Genomic DNA, 23,910 nt, shown 5'->3' with positions numbered 1-23,910 from the left:
GTCATGTTCCTCTTGTGGGATGTGGGAATTCAGGGCTCCTTCCTGTATCCCTGATTCCTTCACCTGCGGGAAGTGTGTCCAGCTGCAGCTATTGTTTGACCGCTTGACGGCTCTGGAGCTGCGGATGGACTCACTTTGGAGCATCCGCGATGCTGAGAAAGTCGTGGATAGCACGTTCAGTGAGTTGGTCACACCGCAGATAAAAATTACTGAGGGAGATAGTGAATGGGTGACCAACAGACAGAGGAAGAGTAGGAAGGCAGTGCAGGGGTCCCCTGCGGTCATCTCCCTCCAAAACAGGTATACCGTTTTGGATACTGTTGGGGGAGATGGCTCACCAGGGGAAGGTGGCAGTGGCCAGGTTCATGGCACCGTGGCTGGCTCTGCTGCACAGGAGGGCAGGAAAAAGAGTGGCAGAGCTATAGTGATAGGGGACTCGATTGTAAGGGGAATAGACAGGCGTTTCTGCGGACGCAACCGAGACTCCAGGATGGTATGTTGCCTCCCTGGTGCAAGGGTCAAGGATGTCTCGGAGCGGCTGCAGGACATTCTGGAGGGGGAGGGTGAACAGCCAGTTGTCGTGGTGCATATAGGCACCAACGATATAGGTAAAAAACAGGATGAGGTCCTACAAGCTGAATTTAGGGAGTTAGGAGTTAAACTAAAGAGTAGGACCTCAAAGGTAGTAATCTCAGGATTGCTACCAGTGCCACGGGCAAGTCAGAGTAGGAATGACAGGATAGCTAAGATGAATACGTGGCTTGAGAGATGGTGCAAGAGGGAGGGATTCAAATTCCTGGGCCATTGGAACCGGTTCTGGGGGAGGTGGGACCAGTACAAATTGGACGGTCTGCATCTGGGCAGGACTGGAACCAATGTCCTAGGGGGAGTGTTTGCCAGTGCTGTTGGGGAGGGTTTAAACTAATGTGGCAGGGGGATGGGAACCGATGCAGGAAGTCAGTGGGAAATAAAGTGGTGACAGAAACAAAAGGCAGTAAGGGAGAGTGTACAGAACATGACCGGACAGATGGTCTGAGAAAGCAGGGCAAAGACCAAGGGAAGACTAGATTAAACTGCATTTATTTCAATGCAAGAAGTCTGATGGGCAAGGCAGATGAACTCAGGGCATGGATGGGTACATGGGACTGGGATGTTATAGCTATTACTGAAACATGGCTAAGGGAGGGGCAGGACTGGCAGCTCAATGTTCCAGGGTACAGATGCTATAGGAAAGATAGAGCAGGAGGTAAGAGAGGAGGGGGAGTTGCGTTCTTGATTAGGGAGAACATCACGGCAGTAGTGAGAGGGGATATATCCGAGGGTTCACCCACTGAGTCTATATGGGTAGAACTGAAAAATAAGAAGGGAGAGATCACTTTGATAGGATTGTACTACAGACCCCCAAATAGTCAACGGGAAATTGAGGAGCAAATATGTAAGGAGATTACAGACAGCTGCAAGAAAAATAGGGTGGTAATAGTAGGGGACTTTAACTTTCCCAACATTGACTGGGACAGCCATAGCATTAGGGGCTTGGATGGAGAGAAATTTGTTGAGTGTATTCAGGAGGAATTTCTCATTCAGTATGTGGATGGCCCGACTAGAGAGGGGGCAAAACTTGACCTCCTCTTGGGAAATAAGGAAGGGCAGGTGACAGAAGTGTTAGTGAGGGATCACTTTGGGACCAGTGATCATAATTCCATTAGTTTTAAGATAGCTATGGAGAAGGATAGGTCTGGCCCAAAAGTTAAAATTCTAAATTGGGGAAAGGCCAATTTTCATGGTATTAGACAGGAACTTTCAGAAGTTGATTGGGAGAGTCTGTTGGCAGGCAAAGGGACGTCTGGTAAGTGGGAGGCTTTCAAAAGTGTGTTAACCAGGGTTCAGGGTAAGCACATTCCTTATAAAGTGAAGGGCAAGGCTGGTAGAAGTAGGGAACCTTGGATGACTCGGGAGATTGAGGCACTAGTCAAAAAGAAGAAGGAGGCATATGACATGCATAGGCAGCTGGGATCAAGTGGATCCCTTGAAGAGTATAGAGATTGCCGGAGTAGAGTTAAGAGAGAAATCAGGAGGGCAAAAAGGGGATATGAGATTGCTTTGGCAGATCAGGCAAAGGTGAATCCAAAGAGCTTCTACAAATACATAAAGGGCAAAAGGGTAACTAGGGAGAGAGTAGGGCCTCTTAAGGATCAACAAGGTCATCTATGTGCGGAACCACAAGAGATGGGTGAGATCCTGAATGAATATTTCACATCGGTATTTACGGTTGAGAAAGGCATGGATGTTAGGGAACTTGGGGAAATAAATAGTGATGTCTTGAGGAGTGTACATATTACAGAGAGGGAGGTGCTGGAAGTCTTAACGCGCATCAAGGTAGATAAATCTCCGGGACCTGATGAAATGTATCCCAGGACGTTATGGGAGGTTAGGGAGGAAATTGCGGGTCCCCTAGCAGAGATATTTGAATCATCCACCGCTACAGGTGAGGTGCCTGAAGATTGGAGGGTAGCAAATGTTGTGCCTTTGTTTAAGAAGGGCGGCAAGGAAAAGCCTGGGAATTACAGACCAGTGAGCCTGACATCTGTAGTGGGTAAGTTGTTAGAGGGTATTCTGAGGGACAGGATCTACAGGCATTTGGAGAGGCAGGGACTCATTAGGAACAGTCAGCATGGTTTTGTGAGAGGAAAATCATGTCTCACGAATTTGATTGAGTTTTTTGAAGGGGTAACCAAGAAGATAGATGAGGGCTGTGCAGTAGACGTGGTCTACATGGACTTCAGCAAAGCATTTGACAAGGTACCGCATGGTAGGTTGTTACATAAGGTTAAATCTCATGGGATCCAAGGTGAGGTAGCCAATTGGATACAAAATTGGCTTGACGACAGAAGACAGAGGGTGGTTGTCGAGGGTTGTTTTTCAAACTGGATGCCTGTGTCCAGCGGTGTGCCTCAGGGATCGGTGCTGGGTCCGCTGTTATTTGTTATTTATATTAATGATTTGGATGAGAATTTAGGAGGCATGGTTAGTAAGTTTGCAGATGACACCAAGATTGGTGGCATTGTGGACAGTGAAGAAGGTTATCTAGGATTGCAACGGGATCTTGATAAATTGGGCCAGTGGGCCGATGAATGGCAGATGGAGTTTAATTTAGATAAATGTGAGGTGATGCATTTTGGTAGATCGAATCGGGCCAGGACCTACTCCGTTAATGGTAGGGCGTTGGGGAGAGTTATAGAACAAAGAGATCTGGGAGTACAGATTCATAGCTCCTTGAAAGTGGAGTCACAGGTGGATAGGGTAGTGAAGAAGGCATTCAGCATGCTTGGTTTCATTGGTCAGAACATTGAATGCAGGAGTTGGGATGTCTTGTTGAAGTTGTACAGGGCATTGGTGAGGCCACACTTGGAGTACTGTGTACAGTTCTGGTCACCCTATTATAGAAAGGATATTATTAAACTAGAAAGAGTGCAGAAAAGATTTACTAGGATGCTACCGGGACTTGATGGTTTGACTTACAGGGAGAGGTTAGACAGACTGGGACTTTTTTCCCTGGAGAGCAGGAGGTTAAGGGGTGATCTTATCGAAGTCTATAAAATAATGAGGGGCATAGATAAGGTCGATAGTCAAAATCTTTTCCCAAAGGTAGGGGAGTCTATAACGAGGGGGCATAGATTTAAGGTGAGAGGGGAGAGATACAAAAGGGTCCAGAGGGGCAATTTTTTCACTCAAAGGGTGGTGAGTGTCTGGAACGAGCTGCCAGAGGCAGTAGTAGAGGCGGGTACAATTTTGTCTTTTAAAAAGCATTTGGACAGTTACATGGGTAAGATGGGTATGGAGGGATATGGGCCAAGTGCAGGCAATTGGGACTAGCTTAGTGGTATAAACTGGGCGACATGGACATGTTGGGCCGAAGGGCCTGTTTCCATATTGTAACTTCTATGATTCTATGATTCTATGATTCTATGCTCAGCTATGATGCCTCCTAAAGTTAAACTGGTTGCTCACATTCATTCTATAAATTCACACATGAATAATGGCTGCTTGGGCAAAGTACTGTAGCATACAAAGATCTGTAGCATTTCAAACAGAAAAGATAGGTTAAATTTCAAACTCAACTTGAATAAAGAAGCAGCAACACCAACACAGTAATCAATGTAAGTTCTGATGATTGACCTCAACTGTTATCAGTTTTTCTCTCCATACATGCAGCCTGACCTGCTGAGTGTTTCCAATGTAACACTACTCCGAAAGATTGTGCTTTATTTCTCTTTCTGAAGCAGTTTTGTGTGGCTCTGAGAAAGTGAAAGAAACGTCACATATAAATGCAACTTCTTTCTTTCAACTGTCGACTGATCTGCTGTGCTCTTCTAGAATTGTCTATTTTTATTTGGGTTTTCTTTCCATCTCTATCCTTCATTAAAAGGAAAATAAATTCTAGGGGGAATCAATTATTGTTCAAACTTCTTCATGCATATCGAATTGGATGTAAAGTAAATTAACTGGGAACATGCTGTAAAGTTAAATCAACATGTAAAAAATAATTTGGAATTACTTACTGCACTGCCATCACTCCACTCCCAGGAGCCCTCAGAAGCTGGATTCCTTTTGCTAAACCCAATCCAAAACCATCTTTCTTCTTCCCTAGAATATATAAAAAGATTCTAGACTGACATTTCCCCCCAATTCATTTCATTTGAGCAATAGCAATATTAAAAATCTTGGTGATTTTCCACTGGAGGAACGCTGGATCCAACAGGCAGGAGCTATTATTCCAGCCACCCCCCTCCCATTCACTGCCACTTCCAGGATTTCCCACTTGAGATGATGTGGACATACAATATGTCCATCCAAATACGTGGTATATTGTAATAGTATGCAAATTACAGGAACACAACATCTCATATAGTTCCCATCATTTCTACCAGAGCAACGTGCACCCCTGGCCTACAGTGTTGCTATGACACTTGGTGGTGATTTAAATTTAAATGGTCTGATGGGGTATTATTGATAGTAGGCCAATCGATTACACTCTCCCTACCCCATTTTATTTTTAAAAAGAAATGATTTCCTTCAACTGCTCTGGAGATAGGTTACATTTGCTGCAGACTTGCCAGGCCTACAGCAACGAACTCACTCTCTCCCCTGAAGTGGGAAACCGCCAAAGATGTTAAAATAAGCCTGATTCCAAGAAATCAGCCAAGACAGGTGTGCAAACATGTGGTAAGTGGAAATCCATCACACTAGAGTTGTGCCGGCCTAGAAGCAGGAAGGAAAATCGGCCCCTCGTGTCTATATACCGATGGCCATGCAGGATAAACACAGCTTTCAAGAGACTACAGAACTTCAATCAGAAACAAAGCGACAATATCAGCTCAGTATAAGCAACATATACAGACACTGCTCCATACGCCAAACTACCTGTGAGTAATATTGTGAGAGATCTTCCAGTAACAATTTATGTGGTAAGATTCTACTGAATTTGCGTTGGTAGAAAAAAAATGTGATTGCTCCGCATTTCATAATGCGGACATGTTTTATTCTATTTTAGGCCTCACATCTTCTTCTGGCTCCTTGATTTGCTGTCCAACATTTAGTTTGCAATGTGCCATGAAAGATGAGGAAGGAACAGTATTATAGAATCATAGAAAAGTTACAGCCCGGAAGGAGGTCATTCGGCCCATCGATTGCAAGAGCAATCCAGCTAGTCCCACTCCCCCATCCTATCCCCGTAGCCCTGCAAATATTTTCCTTTCAAGTACTTATCCAGTTCCCTTTTGAAGGCCATGATTGAATCTGCCTCCACCACCACCTTGGGCAGTGCATTCCAGATCCTAACCACTCGCTGTGTAAAAAAGTTTTTCCTCATGTCACCTTTGGTTCTTTTGCCAGTCACCTTAAATCTATGTCCTCTGGTTCTTGACCCTTCCGCCAATGGGAACAGTTTCTCTCTATCTACACTGTCTAGACCCTTCATGATTTTGAATACCTCTATCAAATCTCCTTGCATCCATCTCTGTTCCAAGGAGAACCACCCCAGCTTCTCAGTCTGTCCACGTAAAGTCCCTCATCCCTGGAACCATTCTAGTGAATCCCTTCTGCGTCCTCTCTAAGGCCTTCACATCGTTCCTAAAGTGCGGTGCCCAGAACTGGACACAATACTCCAGTTGTGGCCGAACCAGTGTTTTATAAAGGTTCATCATGACTTCTTTACTTATGTACTCTATACCGCTATTTATGAAGCCCAGGAACCCGTATGCTTTTTTGACCGCTTTCTCAACCTTCCCTGCCACCTTCAACGATTTGCGCACATATACCCCCAGATCTCTCTGTTCCTGTACCCCTTTTAGAGTTGTGCCCTCCAGTTCTTCCGACCGAAATGTACCACTTATCATTTTTCTGCGTTAAATTCCATCTGCCATGTGTCCGCCCGTGCCACCAGCCTGTTTATATCCTCTTGAAGTCTATCACTATCCTCCTCACTGTTTACTACCCTTTCAAGTTTTGTGTCATCTGCAAATTTTGAAATTGTGCCCTGTACGCCTAAGTCGAAGTCATTAATGTATATCAAGAAAAGCAGTGGTCCCAGCACTGACCCTGGGGAACACCACTGTACACCTCCCTCCAGTCCGAAAATCAACCATTCTCCACTACTCGCTGTTTCCTGTCCCTTAGCCAATTCTGTATCCATGTTGCCACTGCCCCCTTTATTCCACGGGCCACAATCTTGATGATAAGCCTACCATGCGGCACTTTATCAAACGCCTTTTGAAAGTCCATATACACCACATCACTGCATTGCCCTCATCTACCCTCTCTGTTACCTCATCAAAAAACTCTATCAGTTAATTAAACACGATTTGCCTTTAACAAAACCGTGCTGGCTTTCCCGAATAAATTCACACTCATTCAAGTGACTGTTAATTCTGTCCTGGAATATCGTTTCTAAAAGTCTCCCCACCACTGAGGTTAAACTGACTGGCCTATAGTTGCAGATGTCAATTTGACACCCGTGCTGCTCCCACCAATATTTTACTGTTATAGCATATTTGCCATGATCACAGAATTACACTATATTCCCTTTCTTCTTCCTCTCTCCTCTAGTTAACATGGAAGACAAATATCCCTGTTCCTTTGAGGCTGGATATGTGCCGATATCTGCCAATCTTTGTTCCCAAAAGTGTAGTTTGGCATGCTAAGTACACTCCTGAACTCCTTTGCACTGCATCCATAATCACCAATATTATGGATCTTTCTGGTAGAGTCTCAAAGGATAAGTTAATACTGTGCATCACAAAACATAAAATTATGTTTTTGCTCATCTAATCATTGAAAAGGCTTGTATGCAAAGATACAACATCACTTTGTACTTCAGTCAAATGCCATTTATAACACCTTGCTTAGACTGAAGATTAAAGTGATGCAGGAATTCGTTTCAACATCAATTATTGTGGCTTGCAAAGTTGGATTGCCCACTTTTGGTAATGTCTTCCTCACTTGTTGAATGCAAGTTATCCTGCACATACCAAAGAACTTAGATCTGAGGACTGACTATTCAGATTGTGGACTCTGACAGATGATTTCCACTCCATCTTGGAGTGCTTGTGCTTCTTGATTTTTTTTTTAAACAGAGGGTCAAAAGGCTCACTGTCTGGTGCATGGAGATCACTAAACAAGTGACAGGAGTTCCAACTTTTGCAAAGTTCCAAACTCAATGCAGAAAATTTAATGTAAATAAAAGTGAACTGTTACAAAATTTAATGTAAACAAAAGTGAACTGCTCCCATGGTCAAAGTACAGGACAAAAAAAAATTGTGCATGCCTGGAGATGTAACAACAACTGGGCCATTAAACAGAGTTTAAAAAAATAGATAAGATATAATCATTATTTTATACCTTTCTAAGAGAAAAATAAAATTGTGCCAAAAGTCGAACACAAAAACTTGTGACTTGAAGTTAACTTTTCACAAAGACAGCTACTCAGCAGCCGACAAAAGAAGGTAAATGAAGAGTAACCTATTGGCTTGATACTTGTACTAACTATTGTGGGACCATGTCATAGAATCATAGAAATTTACGACACAGAAGGCAGCCATTCAACCCATTGGGCTCGATTTTAGGAGCGTGTTTCCGGCGGGTTCCCAGCGGGGTGGCCCCGAAAATCCCGATCTCCGGTCACGTGACCGGATCGCGACGAAATCCCGGCCACTTCCGGGTACCGCGCTGACGTGCGGGGCTGCGCGCGCAAGCCCCGCTGGTGGGAATCCCGCAGGCAATTAAAGCCAGCGGGGTTCCACTTGAGAGTACTTACCTTGCTCGTTGTGGTCAGTTAATGAGCTGAAGCAGCTGTCAAAAGAGGAAGTGTGGGATTTTAGGTTCAAGGCAGTGAGTTTCCCACACTGGGGGAAACAGTCTCCCTCCAACCAGGCGTGTTGCAGCCAGCAGCCTGTGGCAGGTGCCAAGGTGCGCTCCACGGGGTAGAGCCCTCACCCACGCAGGAGGCCACCGCGTCACATAGGGCAACCCCTGCCCTCCACCACCCCCCGCCAAGCCAGAGGACAGACCGACACGAAACCGCAGCCCCAGTCCGAGGAACCACACACCTACCCTGCACAACCCCTCAGACCAACACCTGCCAGTTGGGTGGTGTGTGGAGACCCTCGGAGGACGAAGAGCATGACCAGCACCAGCAGCCTCGCAGTCCACGCCGTCCGCCGCAGGGACGTGGATCCCCCCAACACGGTGTTGTTGCACGCCCACCTGCACAGCAGGAGGGAGGGCTACCGCAGAGAGAGACGCGTCGCAGAGGGCACTACCCTCGCCACAGGGTCCACAGACCGAGGCGCAGCTCCCCGGACCTCTCCGAGCAGCAGTGCACAGGGAGGCGCAGATTCGCTCGACATGTAGTCGTGGAGATCTGCAGCCTCTTTCATGCCGAGCTGCTCCTGGCTGGCCCCAGCACCAACTGCTTACCTGTCGCTGGCAAAGTCACCACTGCCCTCCACACCTTCTCCTCCGCATCCTTCCAGGGTGCAGCCGGCTACACCGCCGATGTCTCTCAGTCGTCTGCGCGGACGAGCCCTGCAAATACACCTGCACCTACTCTGCAGTAACACGATGGGTGGCATCAGTGGTGGGTCCTCATAGTGATACCCAGGAGCGGCCATTATTGGACACAACGGACAGGATTCGCGGAGACATGGCAGTGGTGGTGTCAATATAATGTGTGCTGTTTGTTGCTCTGAAATTCAATATGGGTAACACCCATGACAAACCCTCAGACACCCTTGTGCACCCCCTTCATGCTGACGAGACGTTTGCCTTATGCTGCCTACTGCACATATGTGATGCATGCCCTGTGGCTGCAGCACAGGTGGTGGCAGGTTGAGTGAGGCTGGCCGTGAGGGAGATGCACGAGAGGATGAGTATGGGATGGAGCAATGAGATTGTATGAGGAGTGGGTTGCGTGTTAGTGGCAGGGTGAGTACTGGCGAGGTGAGTAGGTGGAGGTAAGATGAGGATGGGGTGTGAGTGGGTATGAAGGGTGATGTGACAGAATAGTGTTGGCGGTGCCGAAGGAGATGTGGGGTGGGGGCAGTGTTGTGGCAGACGGAGTGTAGGGGAAAGACTTCGTGTTCTCACTGCGGGAGACCTACTGCGGTCATTGCAGCGCCTCCTGCACTGTATGCAGGTGGGCGATATGTTGGTGGCGCAGGTGACCCCCTCTGCCACCTCGAGCCAGGCCTTCTTGGTGGCAGAGGCAGACCGCTTCCTCCCGCCCGCCAGGGGGAAGATCTGTGTCCTCCCCCTCCTCCTCACCCCATCTGATGATACCTGGGGTGAGGCATCATTAAACTGGGAGCAGCCTTCCCCCTGGGCTGCTCCATGCTGCAATTTGTCCCATTGGTTGCAGCATCTGTCAGTGGAGGACTGCCCCTTTAACTAGAGAGCCTCCAGTTGACAGATCGTACTGCGCATGCGCAGCCCGACCGACGCGCAGGCCAGCGCCGTGGACCCCGGAGGAGCAGATAATTGATTCCTATTAGTGGGTTGCCTGCTACGATCGCGTGGGCAACCCACTAATTTCTCCGAGCGTGTTGACCACGCTCCCGGACGACCACCCGCTGGGAACCCGCAGGCCTGCTAAATTCGGGCCCATTGTGTCTGTGCCAACTGAAAAAGAGCTATCCAGCCAAATCCCATTTTCCAGCTCTTGGTCTGTAGCCTTGTAGGTTACGGCACTTCAAGTGAATATCCAAGAACTTATTAAATGCGGTGAGGGTTTCTGCCTCTACCACCCTTTCAGGCAGTGAGTTCCAGACCCCCACCACCCTCTGGGTGAAAAGAAATTCTCCTCAACTCCCCATTCATCTTTCTACCAATTACTTTAAATCTATGCCCCCCCCGCCCCCGGTTATTGACCAAATAGATCCTTCCTATTCACTCTTGGTCCCTTCGATTTTTCCTATTGAACAGTCATGCAAATCCATTGGTATGTGGATGAAAACTGAATGAGGAAGAATCCATATTCCTCTTTTAAATAATTATCAAATCGAATTATCTAAAGAAAATTTATGTAAAACTGTTTCCACTAATTAAAGTTGCAATATTGCTCTTTCATAATCATTTTAGTGTTAAGCCTTTATGTACATTCAATTCCATTTGTAATTTAACTTAATCACTGTTAAGCTTGAATTCAGACAATTGTTTTAAGAGTCAAGATGCAGATTGTTACAGGAGATTCCACAGCTATCAACTTTGTGAAATTCAATAGTGCAGCAGGTTTATAACTACATCTTTCTCATATATACATGTAACATGATCAAATATAAAAAGTTATGTTCTGACATACAAACAACCTAAACAAGAATAACTGAACTACATAATAACTATGTTGCATTCAAAAATATAACACTTCATATTTTACCTGACAAACATCCATCCCAATATTTCATTTAGAAAAACCTCCTCACTGTAATGGTTGAAACTTGCAAGATGGGCTCCAAATCCTTGACAGAATTCTTCTGCTTCTTCCCAAGTTCTCTTCTTTAACACTTTCTCATGATGGAATACCTTTGAACATAAATGTATATTAAAGATCACAGACCATTACCTCAATAATCCAGTTAAAAAGGGGGATACACCACATGTGTAATCTTGTCATAGAGCTGTAACCTATGATTTTGTGGCTGACTTTTATTTGTTCTCGAGATGTGGGTGATGCTGGCAAGGCCTCATTTACTGACCATCCCTAAATGCTATTCAAGAAAGTGTTGCTTGGCCTTCTCCTGCATTGTGGTAGTTTCCCACATCCCCTTCCCAGCCTTTCCTCCATCTCTGCTCTTCTCACCCCCCCCCCTTTACTTTCCACTCCTCCGGTCTCATCTTCCTCCTTACCCTCCTCTTCCTCTTATTCTTCCTCCCCACCACCCCTCAAGTTTGCTCAAGACAGCCTTCTTCAGTTTTCTTTGATCACTGGAAGCAGCAGCAATTAGGTGACAAAATCACGGCAGAAAAATCCAGTATAATTCATCTTAAAAATAAACTTTATTTCTTAAAATATTGACAATTTAAAGAATTTTGTTGCATATTGAAAGTAATTATATATGAAAGCAAGTAACATAGTACACCATTAAATTCACTGGAAACTATTGCAACTGACTACTAATCCAAAAGAAAATAATACTCACCAGGCTGATAGGGGTTGATGTAGAATATTATATGAGGATTTGAGTTTCATTTAATATAGCATAACAGCAGTCATATTATTTCATTATTTGTGCTATATCAAAATCTGAATCAAACTTCAGTATAAAGCACCAAGCTAAAACTTCTACTACCGACAATTGTGAAGGTGTAAAGCAAAAAGTGCAATAAATACTTTTGGTCATCTTTTGCTAACAGTTGCTTTGAAAGTAAATGTTTTCACCTTGAAGCAGTTGAGAAGATCTGACCTTGATTCCCATCCAAAGTGACATTTAGCTCCAGCTTTCATTGTTTGATCAGGGAAGGACTCTGATCGTACAGCAGATGCAACTTTTTGCTCACACAAAGACATCGCTTTGAAGGTTTTACAATCTTTAACTTCCCAAAGGATACGAGATTTTCCTCTTGCCAACGCAACACAACCACCTGAATGAGCTGAAAAGTAAAGGGAATCCACAGAAGAGACTAACAAATTACCAAAATGTTATTTTTGTCAACTATCTTAAAATGCAAAGAAGAATTACAAATCCCTAATTTTAACTTGCCTCTTGAATATTAAAACACAAATTTATACACTTTCAAATGATACAAGAGTAAAAGTTAATCAATAATTATAGTTAAAAGTAAATCATAAATTAATCATTTTTTGTGTAAACATGTCATTTTAGGTCATCTACCTGGTTGATTTTTATTCCAATGTGTGAAGAAAACAGGTACATTCCTATCATTTGTTGTTAACCAGGTGTACTCTCCTGTACGGTTCATATCCTGAAGACCTATCCAGAAGTACTTGTTTTCTTCTCTGGCAAAATTACTGATCAGACTGTTAATGAATGCTTGTTCAAACCTATGGAAACAAGGTAAAACTACAAATTTAAAAATAGAAACAAATGGGCACTTTTTAATAATTTCTGTAATGCTGAGAGAGACTGATGCAACACCCCTTTACATTCATATTATCCTGACCTCCCATGTACTTCAAAATATGGACGATACTGACAATTAACTGATCTGCTCTTCGCATGTATCTCACAATTCCATAATGTACAAACACATGTAACCATAATAGCCTGATGTGTGATCTCAGGGTTTATGTGTGTAATTCTTTGCTAATTTAGTGCTAAATTAGGCACTAAAAATTTATATACTAGATGTCATAAATTCCAGAGTTATGTAATATTGAGATTTGCCACCATTTCACAACAATAAGCAACAATGATTAACCAACTATTAACTCAACGGTACATGTTAATGACACAAATGAATGAAAAAGTGATATTAGGATGGATTGATTTGGCATTGCAGACAACTGTGATGAACAGCTTAATTTACATAGGGCCTTTGATTTCTTATAATTTTGTCTGTTAGCTTACTACGATACTGTATTTCTCATGTTTTAAAATTATTTGGCAGTAAAAAGTTTGTTTAACCCAAAATTAAAAGGGAAAGAAATACAGAGCTGTATACATCTGTTGTTCATGAACAGAAATTAGGTTTCCGTGCATCTGTTGGTTTCTGGAGTCAATTTCTTCCAAGGTGTCAAAATGACACGTTCTCATAACCAAAGGAACTTAGTGGCTTAAGTGGAAGGATCCATTGATAACTTGCGGCTTATTAGATTTGTCCATATCCTGATTATTCCTTGGCAATTCATACAATCAGCCCAAGTAGAAAATGAGATAATCGGTAAAAGTCAAAAGGCACATTTTAGAACACCTAATTCAATGAGAAGTGCTAAATATATGTTAATTTGACCATAACCGTTAACCATAGAATTTACATTTAAAGGACAAGGATGAAAGAGGCCTCGGAAGATTCCGAGGCCTCTTTCAGCTTTGTCCCTTAAACACATAGCCAAAACAATAGAATGCAAGTCAGGGGGAGTAATAATCAAAGTTTATTGCGCTCTGATCAGACTACATCTTGAATACTGCATCCAGTTTGGCTGCCAAGAAATAAGAGGCCTTCAAGTGCAAAGAGCTACTAGGCTGATCGCCAGTATCAAAGGTCTGAGTTATGAGGAAGGACTCGAGAAACGTGGGCTTTTCGGTCTAGAAAGGAGGCATGAGAGGTTCTCTTATAAAATTGTTAAAAAGGTACAGAAAAAGTTAATCCAGAATACTACTTTAAATTAAACTGCAGAAATAGAACTAGGTGACGGCTTTAAACGTAAACAATAATTTTAGGACATATATCAGGAAACTTCTTCACACAGAAAATGATCAACATGTGGAATAAACTTCCAGATAGAGTGGTGGAGGCAATAATCCTAGAATTATTTATGAAATAACTGGATGCTACATTAGGATCTCTCTAGATGGAAAAACTAAGATGGACCAAATAGCCTTTATTTCACAAGATAATTAAGGATGAGGAAGGCTATCATCTAAGTGTACTGCCAAAGTTGCTGTCAGCTCAAATTTGGAGTTGTGGCCTCTTATCTATATTAAATACAAATTTAAAATAACTACTGTTGCAGTATAATCTGTTTTACATATTTTAGGAGCTGGGATGAAAAATTGTGAATCGCTGGAACTAACTAGAAACAAAATCTTGAGGGCCCAGAATTTGTTGCAGCGAATCATCTCGTGGCATGCGATTGTTCCCTCGCTCTTCAGCTCCAATTATTTTGCACCGCAAATTGATAACGTGTGGAAAGGTCAACGGGGCACCTAGAACCTTGCTGAATGATGGGACCAATTGTCTTATCTCCTTAACCATTGAAATTTAAGGATAGAGAAAGAAACAGAGAACACAACGGTGCTTGTGCTGGGAGCACTGTGGGTGTAGGGGTTGAGGCAACTTGTTTGGTCTTGTTTTCTGGAAATTATTTAGTCCTGAAGGCCTGAATGCTAGTGTTCATGCCAGTTGGGATCGTTGCCTTTCATGGTCAATGGGTGGGTTACTGTGCTGGAGGGGACAGTTTGTGCAAGCAAACCTCCAAGAATGGACCCCAAACTTCTTGTTCCAAGTGCAGGCTGAACATCACTCATCTTAATTGTTTGTTTTCCATGTGTGCTTCCATGATGTTTGCTGTTCCCCAATCCATTTACTATTTAATAAATTTGCTTGGTATTTACCGTCTAAGCCACAGTCTAGTGAAATGTTTATTCTACCAGCTTCCGAAATCAAGGAAGATCGTGTGAGGGCACAACCAATAAACTGAAATATAGTAATGAGGGTTTTCTGTTCCCTCCCTAGGCAATCTGTAAGTTATTTGTAGGTAAAGACACACTCTGGGTCATACGGGTTATCAATGAGAGCAGTCTGATATGGTGACCTCGAGAAAAATATCTGGAGTAAAAAACCCAAAAACCTAAGTTACAGAACAGTAACAACAACCCTTGTGAAATGTCAATTTTAAGTCTTTCTGACGGGCACCAGGAAATATCAAGTCGTTACCTTTGTGCAAATAAAATAACTTTGTTTAAAATCAGGAGTTTAAAGAGTGCCACCTTCCTGAAAAAAAATATTGGCCACCTATTTTTTGTTTGGGCAAAAAGAAAAACTAAAACAACCAAGTACTTTTTTTTGTCACGGTGATACCATGCAGAAGTTGTATCTGGCACGCTGGAGCAATACATTAGAAGACGTTTGCCAAAAATTTTGAAAATGGAACCATGAGGAAGCAAACATTATTACATGCTTTTGAAGAATGGACACTTTTGAAACATCAGTCAAGGTCAGAATTTAAACTGTAGCCCTCTGAATGGAAATCCATATTTAACTCAGGATGGGTGTTAAGTTCTGAATTGGAATTCTAATCTCAGCTGTGAGATTTACATAATTGTACTCAGGTTTCCTTTGGGAGGATGTTTCTCAGTACAATCTGATCATTTAGATCAAAGATTCAGATTGGAGGAGGTGGGGGGGGCAGCAGCAGGGGAAGAGAAGAGCATGCCAAGGTTATCAGGGAACCACAGGCTGGCACAGCATCGCTGAGAGGAAGCGCACTGAGGACGTGCTGCTAGAGGAGGCTGAATAGGTGTAAACAATTTTACAACACCAAGTTATAGTCCAGCAATTTTATTTTAAATTCACAAGCTTTCGGAGGCTTCCTCCTTCCTCAGGTAAATGTTGAATAGGTGAATAGGTGGACATCGATGAATAGGTGGACATCATATCACGCTGAATAGGTGGACATCGATGCTTTGCTCTTATTGTAAAGGCAAGAACAAAAATAAAATGGGAGAATGCAGCAATCATTTACAGAGTACAGAAAATGACTGATTATGTTGTAGGGGCCCGGGCAGTGTGACCTTTACAGTTTTGCTCAATCAGTGCTCGCAGCCAACACTGTGCACCACTGAAGGTGACTCAATCCTGGAGATCAACGGTCAAGGAATAAGCTCACCGGTAGTAAAAGCCACACAGAGTGACAGGCCCTGATATCAAAACCTGCAGTCAATATTTTATCATTCATTACCACTCATGTGTAAACCAAAGAACACAAATGTTTACTTTTCCCATTAGAGGCTTTCAGGAGTATATATAATACTGTAAGTTTGGTAAATGTGCTTTATATCGTAGGTTGCGCTGTTAATGTCTTTGTGAATAACTGTCACAGAACAAGAACACAAGAACATAAGAAATAGGAGCAGGCCATACAGCCCCTCGAGCCTGCTCCACCATTCAAAATGATCATGGCTCCACTTTCCCACCCGATCCCCATATCACTTGATTCCCTGGGTAGAGAATTCCAAAGATACATGAGCCTCTGAGTGAAGAAATTCTTCCTCATCTCAGTCTTAAATGGCTGACCCCTTATCCTGCGACTATGTCCCCTAGTTCTAGATTCTTCAGCCAGGAGAAACACCTCTCAGTATCTACCCTGTCAAGCCCTCTCAGAATCTTATATGATTTAATGAGATCACCTCTCATTCTTCTAAACTCCAGAGAGTATAGGCCCATTCTACTCAATCTCCTCATAGGACAACCCTCTCATTCCAGTAATCAATCTAGTGAACCTTTGTTGCACCACCTCAAAGGCAAGGTAAGGAGATCAAAACTGTGCACAGTTCTCCAGGTGTGGTCTCACCAAAGCTCTGTAGAATTGCAGCAAGACTTCCTTACTCTTGTACTCCAAACCCCTTGCAATAAAGGCCAACGTACCATTTGCCTTCCTAATAGCTTGCTGTACCTGCATGTTAACTTTATGTTTCATGTACAAGGACACCCAAACCCATCTGAACACCAACGTTTAATAGTTTCTCACCATTTAAAAAATATTCTGTTTTTCTATTCTTCCTACCAAAGTGAATAACTTCACATTTCCTCACATTATACTCCATCTGCCACCTTCTTGCCCACACACTTAACCTGTCGATATCCCTTTGCAGATGCCTTGGCCCCGATATCAGTGTGGAGGTGGGATGGCAGCAGGGGGTGGGGGGGTGGTGATTGGGCCGTGGGTAACCTGCCCAATAAAAAATGTCCGTTGTGCACACGATCGTGAGTCAATTGGAGCCACTTAACGTGGCTTCCAGGTTTGCCATCTGAAAGCTGTGCAGCAGGCGGACTGTGCACCCACATCACAGGCTGGCAGCTGGAGGAGCTCTATTTAAAGGGGCAGTCCTCCACTTGCTCCTCCTGGAGCAAACACCCACACACCACAATGGAGCAGCACAGGGGCAAGGCTGCTCCAAGATTCAACGATTCCTCACTCCAGGTGCCACTGGATGGGGTGAGGAGGAGGAGGGATGTGTTCTACCCGGTAGACGAGAGGAAGTGGCCTGCCTCTGCCACCAAGAAGGCCTGGCTCGAGGTGGCAGAGAAGATCACCAGCAACAGCAACATTTCCTGCACCTGGATCCGGTGCAGGAAGCGCTTCAATAACCTAACTAGGTCAGCCAAAGTGAGTACACTTACTCATTCTCCTACATTCTGTCTTCCACATCACCGCCCCCACCCCCAATTCATTCTGCACTGCCAACACTACTCTATCACATCACTCCCCACACCCACATAAGGCTCATCCTCAACTTACCTGCACTTCCTCACCTCCCCATTAGTCACCCCACCACTACCACTCAACCCAATCCTCATACAATGTTATGGCTTTGTCTCGTACTCCCCCTCTGATTCAATTCTTTCACGGTCAGCCGCACCCAAACCAAAGCATTCATCGGTTGGCCATGTTACCATCACTCACTCACGCGTCTGTACTTTCTCCTCTTATAGAAGAAGAGAGTTCAGAATGCACGGGAGAGGGCGAGGACCGGAGGGGGGCCACAACAAATCGTCGTCCTCACAGACGTGGAAGTAGGAGGCGCTGGAGCTCAGCTGAACCCTCGAGTGCCTGTCCATCAGGGACGCCGAAACTGGCACCCGACAAAAGTCTGGTGACAGGACTTTAACATTCAGAACACACAATATGCAATGATGTTAACATGTCTTACCATCTTCAGCACCTCAGTCTGCTCATCGCAACATGACACATCTGTGATGATGCTTAATATTGCCTTCTGCTCTCTTACAGGACCTTCAGCGACCGCAGTGATGGCAGAGGCGATTCCTCACAGGACCTGCCAGCCTCCGAGGGTGCACCGGCACATCTGAGCAAGCCATCCACCAGTGCAGATACTCACACCTCGGTGGGTCCTAGTCCTCAGTTAGTTGGGTTGGCATCTGGTGAGTTACCACACACGTGAGCACGAGCAGACACTGGTGGCAGGGGCAGCTGCAGAGAGTCCGCTTCGGCGGCAGCACTCCTCTCCAGGCTCTGCTCAGCTGGACGCAGATGCTGAACCCTTGGGGCCATCCTTTAAAAGGAGAACGATCGAGGGACAGCAGCACATTTGCGAGGTGCTGGAACAGGCGCCAAGTGCGCTCTCCACAATAGCGCAGAGGATGGAGGAGTCCAACTCCTGCATGAGTGGAATAGTGTCACAGGGACGTGAGCAACTCTCTGAAATACGGTCTTGGGTAAGTGCGGGAATGTCTGCGATGGAGAGAAGGCTAGCCTCCATTGAGCTTCAAGCGCGGCTCACAAATGAGTCCATTCAGGCCCTGACAATGGCCTTTAGGACTCACACTGAACAACATTCTGCCACCTTAAACAGACAGGCAGATACACAAGCACTGGTCTTACAAGGCTTCATACATGTCTTCCAAACTGTTATCCAGCAGAGTGGTAGGAGTGATGTGGGCCTGGCCCAGGGGAGGGATGATGGCGAAAGGGGACATGGAAGTGGGGACGCCACTCAAAGCTCTCCCATGTCTCACCCGTTGCCCCCGTCAACCAGTACCCGCAAGGCTGCCTCCTCTCCAGGTGGCCGAGTCTGCCCCTGCATAGGTGCAGGTGGAGCAGTCTTTGGAGAGGCCCTCACAGGCACCAAAACCCAGAGGGCGTAGGCCCAAAGCATCTAAATCGGTCAGGGCATGAACAAGAGCAACCTGCCACTACCTTTGCTGCAGCCACAGGGGATGCACCACGTAGAACCAGTCAGAAGAGAAAGGTGAAGGTTTTGTAAGCACAAAGGGTATGCACAAGGGTACTTAACAGTTGATCATGTTTTTTTATTTATATTAGCTTTATGTTAAACTCACATTAAATATTATTGTCACCACTACTGCCATGTCTTGGCCATTCTTAACTGGCTTCTGTGATAGGGCCCTTTCAGGAGACTCAGCATGAACAGCGACACTTGATGCCACCCACTGGGTCACTCTACAGTGGGTGTTATGTGTAGTTGCACGACTATTTTGTGCTGGGGGCCGGGGAGGTGGGGGGGGGTGGCTGGTGTGGGCGCTGTTCTATCCAGGTGGTGAGAGGACTGGACTCTTCATACTGTCTGATGTTAGGAGAACCGTTCACATATCAGTGACTCCCTGGCCTCACGAGCAGCCAGGTGAGCCACTGTTCTGCCCATGGGTTGCTCCTGCTCTTCCTCCTCCTCAATATGGGTGGCAGATGTGGATGGTGCCTCCTCAAGCGGCACCCCTCTCTGTTGTGCCACACACTACTATAATGGGTCCCGCTCTCGCTGTTGAGTATTGAAGTGCTCCCCCGGAATGATCAAGGCACCTAAATCGCATCTTGAGCAGCCCTATAGCATGCTCAATTGTAGACCTGGTATCGATGTGGCTGTCGTTATATCGACGCTGTTGCTCGGTGATGAGGTTCCTCAGAGGTGTCATAAGCCACGTGAGCAGGGGTTATCCCTTGTCCCGAGGAGCCAGCCCGTAAGGGTGTTCGGTGCATGGAAGAGGGGCGGGATGTTGGATTCCAGAGAATCTGGCGCACACGTGAAGGAATCTTCTGAGGTGGTCACAAACGTGCTGAGTGTTGATGGAGTGATACCCCTTCCTGTTGATGAACAGTCCTGGCTCGTGTGGAGGTGCTCGGATTGCTATATGGGTGCAGTCGATTGCACTCTGCACCCGTGGGAAGCCAGCCACAGAGTAGAATCCCACTGCCCTCTCCGTCTGGCTGAGGTCATCCATGGGGAAGTTGACGTACTGCGAGGCCCTGTGAAACAAGCCATCAGTGGCCTGCCTTATGCACTTGTGTGCAGATGACTGAGAGACCCCGGCAATGTCACCGGTGGCACCCTGGAATGATCCGGAGGCGAAGAAGTTGAGGGCAATGGTGATTTTGACAGCGACAGGTAAGGAGATGCTGCTCGGCCCAGCTGGGAGCAGCTCGGCATGAAGGAGGCTGCAGATGTCTGTGACTACCTTGTGACTGACTCTGAGCCTCCGTATGCACTGCTCCTCAGAGAGGTCCATTGGAAGCTGAGCTTCGGTCTATAGACCCTGTTGTTGCCCTCCGTGCCCTTGTGCAGATGCCTGTGGTGCAGCACCGTGTTGTGGAGCTCCACGTGGCAGAGGTGGACGCCGTGCCTGGCGAGGCTGGTGATGTTACTCATCCTCAGACGTAGTGGTGATTGCAGCCATGGCACCCTCATCCTGACGGTGTGAGTTTGAGGGGGTCCGCAAAGTAGTTAAATATGTTTGAACAGCAGAATTGAGTGGAAAGTAAGAATTTTCAGTGAAAACACAAAGATCTTGCAGCCAAAACTTTGTCTGAAATAACAGAGCGCCCTGCTGCAATAAGTGAACTTTTCTCCCCGTCTGTCAAATAAACATTTGAATGTCCCACTGGCTGCTGGCTGCTGGCTGAAACACGTCTGTTGCAACATGGAGTGTTTCCCACAGCACGGGAAACAGGCTGAGGATGCTTCAAAATCGAACCCCTGCCAAAATGTGGAGAAAATTAAGTACTTCAAGTACTTCAACTATCTCAACAACTGTGTAAACGATCATCCTGTTGGCTTCAATTGCCTGTGGGATATCTGCATTCAGGAGGCGCGCGCGCACCCAGACGCATCAATAAGGAATCTGGAAGTGTGCGGGTTGGTGCCGGGCTCCGACCCTTAACAGGATTTCCCCAATTTTCGGAGCCTCCCCCGCCCCCAACACACCCGCAATTTCCTGGGAAAATCGAGCCCTTTGTGTCCTCCTCACAGCTTACTTTCCAGCCTAGCTTTGTATCATCAGCAAACGTGGATACATTATACACAGTCCCTTCATCAAAGTCGTTAATATAGATTGTAAATAGCTGAGGCTGAAGCACTGATCCTTGCGCCACCCCACTTGTTACAGCCTGCCAACCTGAAAATGACCCGTTTATTCCTACTCTCTGTTTTCTGTACATTAACCAGTCCTCTATCCATGCTAAGATATTACCCCCAACTGCATGAGCCCTTATCTTGTGTAACAACCTTTCGTGTGGCACCCAATTGAATGCCTTTGAAAATCCAAATATACTACATCCACTGGTTCCCCTTTATCTACCCTGCTAGTTATATCCTCAAAAATCTCCAGTATATTTGTCAAACACGATTTCCCTTTCGTAAAATCATACTGACTCTGCCTAATCATTTTATGATTTTCTAAGTACCCTGTTACCACATCCTTAATAACGGATTCCAGAATTTTCCTGACTACTGATGTCAGGCTAACTGGCCTGTAGTTCCTCTCCCTTCGTTCTTGAATAGCGGGGTTACATTTGCTACCTTCCAATCCACTGGGACCATTCTAGAATCTAGGGAATTTTGGAAGATCACAACCAATGCATCCACTATCTCTGCAGCCACCAGGTCTTGGGGATTGGGCAGCTTTTAGTCCCATTAATTTCTCCAGTACTTTCTCTTCACTAATATTAATTACTTTAAGTTCCCCACTCTCACTAGACCCTTGGTTCCCCACTATTTCTGGTATGTTTTTTGTGTCTTCTACTGTGAAGACAGATACAAAATATTTGTTTAACGTCTCTGCCATTTCCTTATTCTCCATTATAATTTCTCCTGTCTCTGCCTCTAAGGGACCCATGTTTACTTTTGCTACTCTCTTCCTTTTTACATACTTGTAGAAACTTTTAAAATCTGTTTTTATACTTCTTGCTAGTTTACTCTCATATTCTATTTTCTCCCCCTTTATCAAATTTTTGGCCATCCTTTGCTGGTTTCTAAGACTCTCCCAATCCTCAGGCTTACTACTCTTCTTGGCAACATTATAAGCTTCTTCTTTTAATCTAATACTATCCGTAACTTCTTTAGTTAGCCACGGACATTTCCCGTGTTGTTCCTTATATTGGTAGCCCAAAATGTGCTGATTTCAGCTCTAACAGGACTGAAATTAGATTGTCATTGTACAAAATTGTAATCCAAGTTAATGCAAGAGACGTAACTTGATAAAAAATATTATGATGACACTGGCAACCACTTTATTCACCTTATATCAAGCGTTTAAAGTATGAAAGATAATTTCTTCATTAGACAAACAGATATATTGGGCCATATTTTGCTGTAGCAGGGCATCTAACAGCATCTACTGTTAGTTAGACTTGCCCCTGCACACTTCAGCTCAAAAATGTTTTGCCCATTAAGTTGCTGAAAGTGCAAGCCGGTAATGGTGCGGTAAGGGAAACAGGGCATCTGGGACCTGAGTGAACAGGGCAAGCAACTGTCTATCTCCTTAAACAATGAGATTTAAGGATTGGGAAATAAACAGAGGAAGATACTGAGAAGGAGGGTGAATTAAAGGGGGTGAATTCAATGTCAAATCAAGTACAGAAAGAGAAATAAAAAGAGAGGGAAAGAAAGATTGCATAATACTCCTAGTTTTACAGGAGAGAGAGAGAAAAAAAGGCAGAAAGGAAAAGTACAAAAATAAATTTTAAAATTTGACATTTTTTAATTTCCTAAAACAATTCACAACCTGAAGGAATGAGACACCACACTTATAATAGTTAATTTTCAGTACCAGTGGTTGATTAGCAGTAATTAACACTTATCAGGTTGTTAAAAGGGTACCTACGCTTGTAATTACTAGCCCTAAATATGTGCGGTGGGTTTAGTTCGTATCTATCGCGCAAATGCAGCAACTTCGCGACATTCAATGCATGTCAATGGTGAGGCAGACCGAGCGAAATGCCATTTTTGCGAAGCTAATGGCAGAGCGGTGCAACTGGGACAGCAACATTTGGATATTAGCATTTAGTCATGCATCTGCCCCTCGCCTGACATTGCCGTACCGCTTATGCATAAATAACGCGAGCGCTACCAGCCTCACTGTTATTTTGACAGAAAAATCCGGCCCTAAGTTTTTATTTGATAAGCCAGTATCTGCTGCTGGAGGCTATTTATTGTCAGTGTTTCCTCTCCTTGCAGTCCCTGATTCTGTCATTTCCCCATTTCCATTCAAACTGGTCTGGCAGCCAATATGCAACATTGTACAGAGAGAGAGCGAGAGAAAGAAAAAATGAAAAAAAACAGCCAAACATTTTTCTCACTACTTCGAGATGACACACATGGTAAATTTTATGATTGCGCACTTCATTAACAATGGATAGAAAGTCATGGGGAGGGGGCCGATGTGGGTGCAAATTCCCAATATGTGCCCCCCATTGGATGAGATCCCACACACTTGATTCATTACTAAAATTTACCATTTCTTTTTTTAAAAAAGGGGAGTGTGCATGGTATATGAATCTCCAAAGCGGGGCTCAGCAGAAAAGGTTTGGGAACCTCTGCTTGCAATGTAGGAATTCTGGGAAGAAGAAGTAGAAGAACACAGCTGTTTAGAATTTGAACTACATTCCCTTGCTAATCAAGGACCAGCAGGGAGTTGGGGGAGGGGTGTGGAGTGGATGTAAATTCTGATCTCATGCACAAAGATAGGTTGTTCAGATAACAAAAC

At 44.8% G+C, this 23,910-nt stretch overlaps 1 protein-coding gene across 2 annotated transcripts in view; it reads right to left on the bottom strand.

Moving 5' to 3' along the window:
• pla2r1 (phospholipase A2 receptor 1) overlaps nucleotides 1-23,910 on the bottom strand; it is a 95,196-nt gene that overhangs the window by 35,654 nt on the left and 35,632 nt on the right. For both annotated transcript variants that reach the window (XM_067987398.1, XM_067987399.1), the window contains exons 11-14: nucleotides 12,384-12,553; nucleotides 11,930-12,141; nucleotides 10,928-11,073; nucleotides 4,560-4,644 (exon numbers count right to left, since the gene is read on the bottom strand). In XM_067987398.1, coding sequence (XP_067843499.1) covers nucleotides 4,560-4,644; nucleotides 10,928-11,073; nucleotides 11,930-12,141; nucleotides 12,384-12,553 — 613 coding nt within the window. The remainder of the gene's footprint in view (nucleotides 1-4,559; nucleotides 4,645-10,927; nucleotides 11,074-11,929; nucleotides 12,142-12,383; nucleotides 12,554-23,910) is intronic.

The sequence above is a fragment of the Heptranchias perlo genome, chromosome 7 (genome assembly GCF_035084215.1).
Source record: "Heptranchias perlo isolate sHepPer1 chromosome 7, sHepPer1.hap1, whole genome shotgun sequence".
NCBI classification, from domain to species: Eukaryota; Metazoa; Chordata; class Chondrichthyes; order Hexanchiformes; family Hexanchidae; genus Heptranchias; species Heptranchias perlo.
This window is presented reverse-complemented; position numbering and strand designations above follow the sequence as displayed.